At 55.7% G+C, this 8,746-nt stretch overlaps 2 protein-coding genes across 3 annotated transcripts; both read right to left on the bottom strand.

Annotated features, from left to right (window-relative positions):
* Window positions 1-755: 755 nt before the first annotated feature.
* On the bottom strand, window positions 756-3,832 carry Chmp2a (charged multivesicular body protein 2A). 2 transcript variants are annotated; one of them, XM_020158672.2, is made up of 6 exons: window positions 3,673-3,832; window positions 2,833-3,048; window positions 1,377-1,556; window positions 1,174-1,304; window positions 1,030-1,091; window positions 756-953 (listed from the first exon to the last, which is right to left on the bottom strand). In XM_020158672.2, the coding sequence occupies exons 2-6, from the start codon at window positions 2,998-3,000 to the stop codon at window positions 826-828; spliced, it is 669 nt and encodes a 222-aa protein (XP_020014261.1). In that variant the 5' UTR covers window positions 3,001-3,048; window positions 3,673-3,832; the 3' UTR covers window positions 756-825. The 2 variants fall into 2 exon arrangements, with proteins under 2 accessions (XP_020014261.1, XP_020014263.1); XM_020158674.2 differs by lacking the exon at window positions 3,673-3,832 and adding an exon at window positions 3,497-3,666.
* Window positions 3,833-4,359: 527 nt separating this feature from the next.
* Window positions 4,360-7,048, bottom strand: Ube2m (ubiquitin conjugating enzyme E2 M). The gene is made up of 6 exons (XM_020158677.2): window positions 6,876-7,048; window positions 5,677-5,771; window positions 5,521-5,559; window positions 5,316-5,419; window positions 4,957-5,020; window positions 4,360-4,872 (listed from the first exon to the last, which is right to left on the bottom strand). The coding sequence occupies exons 1-6, from the start codon at window positions 6,982-6,984 to the stop codon at window positions 4,732-4,734; spliced, it is 552 nt and encodes a 183-aa protein (XP_020014266.1). The 5' UTR covers window positions 6,985-7,048; the 3' UTR covers window positions 4,360-4,731.
* Window positions 7,049-8,746: the final 1,698 nt, after the last annotated feature.

An 8,746-nucleotide genomic window follows, 5' to 3' on the forward strand; every position in this document is an offset into this window, starting at 1 on the left:
CTCAGGCCTCAGCTGGTTGGGGGCTTTGGTTTGCCTATTAACCTACTCATTCTTGTCAAACAACAACTATCCCTGGGAACCTTTTTCCCCCCCTACTACTGTGGTTTGAACTCCAGTACTCCTGTTTGCTATGTAGGCATTCTACCACTTGAGCCATACCCTTAGATCCTCCATCCATGTGAACCTATCTGGATACCAAGGAAGTAGGGAAGAGCAACTCTTCCGGCTTCCTTGTGAAAGGGTCATTCAGGGTGAGAGGGCACGCTGGAGGCCTGAGCTGAATGAGGTGGCCCTGGGAAGTGGCTGCCCCACTGTTTTGCTTGGCTACCCAACAGATGGTAGCCACCAGTAAGTTGGGTATGCTGAGACTTCACACCTAAGTTCTTGCTGCTGCCTTTTTCTCATTTAAGCTGTTGGTCCCATAGTTCATCCCTGTCCTATAACCCAGCTAATCTAGCTGAGCCACAATGAGACCACCAAGTTGGGCTGGCCATCCCCTTTAACCAGCTTGGTGTGGACTGTCCTTAAGTTCACATTAAACTGTCACTAGGTCAAGCCTTGTTGAGTGGTAGAGCAGTGATAGGTGGAGTCATGGACTGAAATACTTATTCAGGGGTAACAGTGGTATTGGAGCAGGGCCACTGGCAGGCCAGGCTTGTCCACCCCTACACCCTAACCCCATCTGGTTTGGAGTTTTTAAGTCTCAGGGACACCAGCCTGGCCCCTTGTGAGGCTAGACACACAGGCTTGGAAACTAGTGTCCAATCATTTATTATGGGGCAGAATAAAAGCCCCAGGAACCCACTCTACCTCTGTGGGCATAAATTAGTCCCGCCGCAGATTCTTGAGCCGCTCTTCCAGGTCTGCATCAGCGTCAGCCAGGGCAGAGGCTGAGGCCTCTGCTTTCTTCCCACCAGCAGCCACACTGAGTGAGCCCCCAGTGGAGGGAAGGTCTGCAGGGAGAGAGAAGATCAGGGGCTGTAGCTAGACTCTGAGTGGGAAGTAGAATGGAGAGTTTGGAGCACTCACTTGACAGCTCGTCCGTCAGGCTCAATCCCAGCTCATCCAGGACCTGGGACACAACAGCATCGCTAGGGAAGAGGAGGATCCATGAGGGCTTTGCATGGGTGGGGACCAGAAAAACACCTCCCACCTTTCAGCTTTTCCCCACACCTCTCTTCTTCATCTTCCTCATCGCCCATGGCATCGTCAATGGCATCATTCATCATCTCCTCCTTCATGTCCATGATCTCTGCCTGCCGCTCAAACTCCATCATGATCTTCTGGATTTGGGGTAATTTTAGCTGGAAGTAGGGGGAGGGTGAGTTAGCTCCCTGAGGGTTGATAGGAAGGGGAATTGGGAGAGGTATACCTACCTGTCTGTTCATGGTGCCCATGGCCTTGGTAACGCCCTTCATGGCTTGTGCCATTGAGTTGTTGGACTTCAGCGTCTGTATCTTGAGAGAGACAGCCTGGATATTGGCCCGCATCAACACAAACTTGCGCACATAGCGCCGGGTACGCACCAGGTCTTTTGCCATGATGCGTACAGCATCCTGTGGAGTGGACAAGCATATAAAGGATGTAACTGAAATATGCTCCATTCCTACTGAGTCTCCAGAGTCCTCCATGTGGTTAACCCCAGTGGTTACTGCTTTCCACTTACTTCACTCCTCCCTCTTGGGATCCTCAACCTCCCTGACATTTAAATGCTGGAAAGAAGGATCAGGGGTCACTATGGGTTTTTTTTTTTTGTCCCTTCCATGTCTAAAAATTGCTCCCTGAACTTGGAATACCATTTTCTCAGTTTCTATCTGTAGACTAGGCAATCTTCCTTTGGGGGCTGGGGATGGTGTAGGTCAGCAGTAGAGCACTTGCCTAATATGCACAAGGTCCTGAGTTTTCAATCCCCAGCACTGGGGTGAGGGTGGGGATGGTGGTGGTGGGGAGAAACAAACCTACATCTCAGACTGTATCTAGAATCGCATACAAACCATATAAGGGCTAGGTACCCCCGCCGTAATGGAGTTTGAACTCAGGAACTTGTGTTTGCTAGGCAGGTGCTCTTACCACTTGAGCCACTACCAGCCTCCAAAGCTTAGTTTTTATTCTCCACTCCCAACATATTTCCTGTACATCCCAGGAACTATACTTCCTCTGCCCAGCTCTTCAGACCTAACCTGTTACCCACCAAAGGCTCTGCCTGCTTATTCAAACTCAAGGCCTCATGCTTGTGAAGCAGATACACCACCATTTGAGCCACTCCGCCAGCCCTTTTTGTGGTCTTGAGAACCAAATGCCCAGGCTGGCTTTGAACCATGATCTTCCTTATCTCTGCCTCCTGAGTACCTAGGATTACAGGAGTGAGACACCAGCACCCAGCTCTGTTTGTTTCTTTATGTTCTCCTTACTGGTTCTGCCCATTTCCCTCTCCTCACTGGTCTTTCGGACAAAGCTTGCTTAATCCTGTTAACCATCCTACCTCCCACTATGTCCCACAAGTCTGAACGATAAGGCCCAGGTTCACCCCTCAACTCACTCGTTGCTGTACTAGTTTGCTGTGGCTAACATCTGTAATTCTGTTTGCTTAATACATTTTCTGACCAGATCTTCCACAGGCTCATCTTCTCACTCAGGCCTTGTCTCTGATAGCACTTCCATAGGGTGAGAGAGAGTGTGTGTGTAAAACGATGACTTTCCAGACCCCTAAGTTAGGAAACCCTTGTTCATCTTTCACTCAGCTTTCCTCGAAGCATTTGTTTTTCATAGCAGTGTCTGGCCTGAGAGATGGTATCTTGCCCTGTTTCCCAGTCCCTGACCACCAGCACTTACCATCTGGCCCTGCTTGGCCATCTTTTTGATGTCCGCAATAATTTTCTTCTCCTGAGTCTCTAGTTTTTGTCGCTCTCTGTCCAGCTCCCTCATGGCTCGGTTCAGGGCCCGCTGGTTCTGTCGCAGCAGCTCCTCTGGCGTCTTCCGGCGCCCAAACAACAGGTCCATAGTGGTAGGCGCTTGCTGGCAGGCCTGGGACAGGTGTGAAGCCTAGTTCTAGGGTGTGGGGACCCAGAAAGAGATGAAGGGTTAGGTGGGCATGAGAAGAAGTATGTGAAAATCGAATAGCCAGGGACACGGGCAGCTCTGGGGACTCAAGAACAGCCACTTTTCTGGCTGTAGCCCTCCATCTCCTTGTCCCCACAGGTGGTAGGGCCTGGAAGTTTAGCTTTCCTTCCCAAGACACAGGGGCGTGGCCCTGAAGGATTCCAGGAACTGAGACTGGATACTGAGATGTGCGTGGGCGCGTTGGAGTATTTGGGACTCAGGGCAACTGTGGGGGCACTGACAAGGAGGGCAGGATTGGCGGGGGGCTGTGAATGCCACTAGGACAATGGCATCAGGATCCCGGGCCCTGAATGTTGAGGGAATGTGGCTCGTGGGGGAAAGAGTGGTACCCTGTACACCGTGGACGTGATGGTGGCGACTTGGGCGCGGTGTATACCGAGGACGGGGTCTTGGGACATCTGGGGGCCACTGAGCATCGAGGGCAGGTGGTGTTGGGGACCCCAAGGATGAGCACAGGTTTCCAGGAGGGGCGCGGCATCGGACGCTGCGGCCAAGAGAAGCCCTTACACGCCGGAGTGACTCGAGACCTGCAACCCATCAAACGCCACTCACCAGAGCTAGGACAGGGACTTGCTTCCGCTTCCGGGTCACGCTCCTCTCGCTCGGGTCTCTAGCGCACCCACCGACGGCCCCTCGGTTTGGTCGCCTCTACAGCCACCGCCGTTTCCGGATTAAACTATCTGACGTCACACGCCCCACCCATTCACGGAATGCTGGGAACTTGTAGGAGCACGCATGCCCGCGGAGAGCCCGACACAGGCGCATGCGCACAGGCTCCTGACTCTCTACGCAACTTAAGCCCCGCCTTCGCGTGCAGTCCCAGCGACGCAGGCAAGATCGTGGACCGGTGGGAATGGTGCACCTACCCACCCTGGGAAGGCCCGCATCCCACCCATTTTAAGGCGCAGTTCGTCCGTGGAGCCCTGACTTCTGCCTTGAGGCCCTTGGACAGCGAGCGACAGGCAGCAGACTCTTTCGCGGGCCCACACATGGCAGAAAGGGGCAAGGCTGCAAATGACGCGTACTTTCTTCTATGCTGGCCTACTGGCCAAGAAGCTAGGGATTACTGGGTCCTGCCCTATTACTTCATCGTGGTGAAGTACTCCCACCTAGCTGAAGGTTGCGCCACGCACTGAGCATCCTGTAGTGCTGACCATACACTTCTCATGCTCCCCTCCCCCCATAAGAGACCTTACCTGCCCCTCCCTCCCGCCCTATAGAAGGAAGAGGCAGAAGCCATGCAGTAACATTCCCCTTTAATAGCCTGGTGGAACCTCCGGTGGTGGAGGGGTGGGTTACTTGGGCCCAGCTACCCAGATCCCTGGCCCACCCACCCCATAGCCCAGAGTGGGGGCGGGACAATACCCAGCGCGGGGGCTAGATAAGCCAATTCATTTCCCATCGCTGAGCAGGTCGGGGGGAGGCAGCGCCGACCATAATCACGTGGTGGTTAAAAAAAAAATAACTAGGAGCAGGTGGCAGGGAGGAGAGGCAAGGCCAAAGCAGGAGATTCCCAGCTGGCTGCCCCACACACCCCATACGTTGCCCCCAATAAATATTTGCAGGGGATGCCTGGGCTGGTGACCCTGGCGGGGCGGGTATGCGCCAACCCTATTTCAGGCAGCGCTCGAAGTAGGTGGACCCGATGTAGCCACCTCGCATGGAGCGCTGCACATTCTGTTCGAACAGCCGCCGGTTGTTCTGCAGGACCTCAGCGGCCTCCTTGTTCAGTGGGTCCTCAGGATTGGGCTCCTATGGCCAGTACAAAAGGGGGTCAACAGGCCAGAGAGGCAAATGGTCAATTTCTCCCAGCCCCAACTGCCCACTCCTACTCACCAAGAAGAGATACTGCAGGCCATAAATTATGGAGTTTATCGTAAGGACTGGCTTCCAGTCCTCTCTGTGGGAAAAGAACATCAGGGTAGGGCTGGTGAGTGGGAGGCTGGTACTAAACAGGACAGACCTGGGCATAGGAGAGTAAGAATGTGAGAAAGTAGTGGGAGGGAATGGAGCAGGGCAGGCCATGGAGAAAGGCAAGGTCAGGCCATTAGTAAGAAAACTTAGAAATGAAGGGACAGAGGAACACAGACCACAAAGGGGAGGGAGGGGACAGAGACTGATGCATTGTCCACAAGGTTATGAGGAGGCCTGGCAGGCAAGAGCTGGGAAGGGTAGTGGAGAGTCAGTACCCTCACCTGAGGATGTTGAGGCAGACGTTGCCTTCGAGGTCAATGTTGGGATGATAAACCATTGTCTCACACTTCACCTTGGGTGGGTCGTGTGGGTAACCCTGGCCCACCTGGCTCCAGAAAAAGAGAAGGGAGATGGGTAGGTGCCTGGTAGGGCTTCAGCTGTTGCCTCCTCAGTCCATGGAGACATCTCTGCCCACTTGGAACTCACCTTAAAACTGAACACAAACTTCCCACTCTTATAGAAGCCCTAGAAGGGGAAGAGGGAGAAAGTATTAGGGCAACATCCTGAGGACCTGAAAGTCTCCCTACTCTCAGTTGGACCACCCTGGTTTGTTCATGGAAGTCCTGGCATGTGTGCTCTTACCTCATCAGGACAGATAACCAGCTTGAAGTTCAGGAGGTCGTCTGGGTCTGAGAAGCTGATGTCACACGTCTTGGGCAAGTTCAGCTCGTTTATGTCTGGGTTTGGTCAGCAGGAAAGGGGCCAGAGAGAGGGAAAGGGGCCAGAGATAGGGAAAGGAAGAAAGAGAGGGCAAGCAAGAGAGAAACGAGGGCTCTGGACAGGTGTCAGCAGAGTCCCCATGGCCTCCTCCTGGAGCTCTGTTCTGGAGTGTTCTCCACACTTCTAACTCACTGCTTACTCCCTGCTTTCTCCACTCCCCATGTGTATCCCACTTTTCTGGATACAAAGCTCACTTCCTAGGTGAACCCAAACTCTCCTAAATCTATGGTACCAAGTTCCCTGAACCCAGCTTCCAAGTGTCCTACCCCCATGTGGCTCCAACCTCCAAAGCCCTGGCCTCCAACAACCCCTGAGAAACCCCTCAGACTCCCCAGTCATGACCTCCTCTTTCCAGTACTTGTCCACCTAAACTCAAGGACCCTACTCCCCTATGCCCCAAATCACCTCCTTACCCAATCCTCCAGACCCCGCTGTCCCCCCTTTTCTGGTTTCCGTCTAACCTCCATTACGTCCCCCCTCTTTTCTGATTTCCTTCTAACCTCCCATACTCAAGTCTCCGGCACCCCCCCTCAAGATTTCCAGCATCATAGCCTAAATTTTCCCTCACCCCTATTTTCAATCTCTGGCACCCACTATCCCTCTCTCCTCCACCTGTGATCCCCAAACTTCAGATTGCTTCCTGACCTCCAGGTCGGTGTCTGAGTCAGATTCCCAGCGACCCCAGCGTAATACATTAAATCATCACCCACTCAACTATCCCTCTCTTCTCACTCCGTCAACCCTAAACTAACTTCCCGCCTGGTCCCCGGACTCCTCAGCTCCCCCGCCACCCCGCGCCTAACATTCCAGCCTGGCGTCTGGTATTAGGGACCCGGAATCTGAGTATCCCAACGCCCCAAACCGGGCCCCCATTTCTGACCCTCCCTAGTGACCGCATCACCCGTCCTTGCTTACCGCATCATATCCCTCCGGTCCTGACCTCCGATATCCGCGGTCCCCGTCCCTACCCTCAGCAGCCGCATTTCCCCATTCTTGACGCCCACGTTACCCTCCCCAGGCCCTTACCTCCGACCCCCCACCTCCATCCCTTGACCCCCTACCCTTCTGGATCCGTAGCTGCGCCGCCGACGCCTTCTTGCTGCTGCCCTTGGTGCCGCCGGCCGACTCCTCCTCCTTCTTCTGCTGCTTCAGCGAGAACAGCTTGATCATCCTGCCGCCGCCGCCGCTGCCGCCGCCGCCGCGGGGCCCGGGACCCCGGCCACCCGGCCCCCCGCCGCCTCCTGTACCGCTGCCGCTCCTCGGACCCGCAGCCGCGGCCTCCTCCGCTGCTGCTGCCGTCGCCGTCGCCCGCCCGGCCTGCCGAGCTGCTCCGCGCCCACCCACGGCCCGCCTCGGCTCCCGTAGTCCGGCTCTGGCCTGGCCCAGTAGCTCGGGCCTGCTCGGCGGCGCTCGGGTGAACTCGGATATTTTCGGGCTCACTCGGCCCCGTTCCCACCTCCTGTGCCCCGCTCTTCCCTCTCTTCCTTCAGGTCTTCTGAGGCCCTGTTGCGGCTGCGGACGCTGGGCTTGCTGGGCTTACCGAGCTCTGCTCATTTGTTTCCTCCGCGAGGGGGCTGCTGTTCGGGATGGAAGGAGGAGGCGGCAGCCACGGTCGCGGCGGCCGTATAGTGGCGAAGTCTTGGCTTCTTCGCGGAGGTCGGCAACGGCCTCAGGCGCCCCGCCGCTTCGGATATTTCCGCCGCCTGCCCGCTTCGGCTCTTCCTTCCGGGACTGCGCTGTGCGCCTGCGCAGCCCCTGTCCTTTGCTGCGCCGCGATGGGGTTTGGAGTTCGGGCTTCTTCGGCTAGGCTCGGGTATTTCCGTTCGTGAAGGTGACGGTTCGGTGGTCCATCGGGGATTTCCGGGGACGTTCCCCCGCCGAGCAGGAAGCGGTACTTGTAGCCATCTTTGAATGGGGCGGATGCTGGTCGCTTCGCTCTCTGTTGGTCCAGTTAATGCGGTGCTCCTGCGGAGGCCCGCGGGGGTGGGTCAGAAAAGGTCCTTGCCTCCAGAGGTCACAAAGGCAGAGCCCGGGCGAAGCCAAGATACCCAGAGGGTACCAAAGCGATCACCCTCAGTATCCGATCGCAAACTCAGATCGCTCTCTTGGAGATTCCGATTGAGGTAAACTAACATCGCGAGTGAGGCAGGATGATAGTGTGAGCCCAGGAACTCGGGGCTAATATGGGCAACATGGAGACCCTGCCCCTTATAACAACCAAAGTTGTTTCGTGCCAGATTGTGATAAGCTCTGTTGAGGTTTACTGTACAAATGAACACTGACCATGGGACACTAGTGCTGGAGCCGGGAGACCAACAGAGGTGCACTGATGTATGTGGGCGGGGCCACTCCCTCCAATCGCCGTCCAATCGCAGTTCGATGTGCCAGTCCGGGGGTGTTGGTGGGGGGGAGAGGAAATGGCGCCGAGTGGGTTTGGGACTTCAGGCCGTTACCTAGGAAACAGGCGGGCTTCTGCGGCTGGATGCTCAGTGCTTAGGCTGCGCCCCTAGCAAGTTCTCTCCCGTCACGGCGGTGCTGTTGTCTCTGCTCGCGCAGCGTGGAAAACGTGGCTCAGGCTGTCTGGGGATGGGGTCAAGCAGGTGTGCGCTTAGGCCCTTCTCCAGCATCTGACAGATCGCTCTTCCACCCCTCTCTTAAATATGGGTACTCGCTTGTCCCTCGGATCCGCCCGGCTCCCATTCTTACCTCAGGGTAGTCGCCCCGGCTCTTTTCGTGCGCAGCGTATCCTCATTTGCTCTGTTCCCTGGGGGGAGTGACCCTCTTCAGCCCTCTGGTGTTCTGTCTACCCTCAGCATCCTTACTTTCCTTTATCCTTAAAGACGAGTGTTGAAGAGGTCTGGGGCAAGGATGGACGTTCAGCTTAGGTTTGGTGCCAACATGGATTTCTACTATCCCTCCCATCTTCCTCAGA

The sequence above is a fragment of the Castor canadensis genome, chromosome 16 (assembly GCF_047511655.1).
Source record: "Castor canadensis chromosome 16, mCasCan1.hap1v2, whole genome shotgun sequence".
NCBI lineage: Eukaryota > Metazoa > Chordata > Mammalia > Rodentia > Castoridae > Castor > Castor canadensis.

Coding starts and splice junctions, on each gene's coding strand:
- Chmp2a (XM_020158672.2), bottom strand. CDS start 3,000: ATGGACCTGTTGTTTGGGCGCCGGAAGACGCCAGAGGAGCTGCTGCGA. Junction 1,557..2,832: donor TGGCCAAGCAGGGCCAGATG/GTAAGTGCTGGT, acceptor TCCACTCCACAG/GATGCTGTACGCATCATGGC. Junction 1,092..1,173: donor GAGGAAGATGAAGAAGAGAG/GTGTGGGGAAAA, acceptor CCTCTTCCCTAG/CGATGCTGTTGTGTCCCAGG.
- Ube2m (XM_020158677.2), bottom strand. CDS start 6,984: ATGATCAAGCTGTTCTCGCTGAAGCAGCAGAAGAAGGAGGAGGAGTCG. Junction 5,772..6,875: donor GCAGCTACGGATCCAGAAGG/GTAGGGGGTCAA, acceptor GACCAAACCCAG/ACATAAACGAGCTGAACTTG. Junction 5,021..5,315: donor GTCTGCCTCAACATCCTCAG/GTGAGGGTACTG, acceptor CTTTTCCCACAG/AGAGGACTGGAAGCCAGTCC.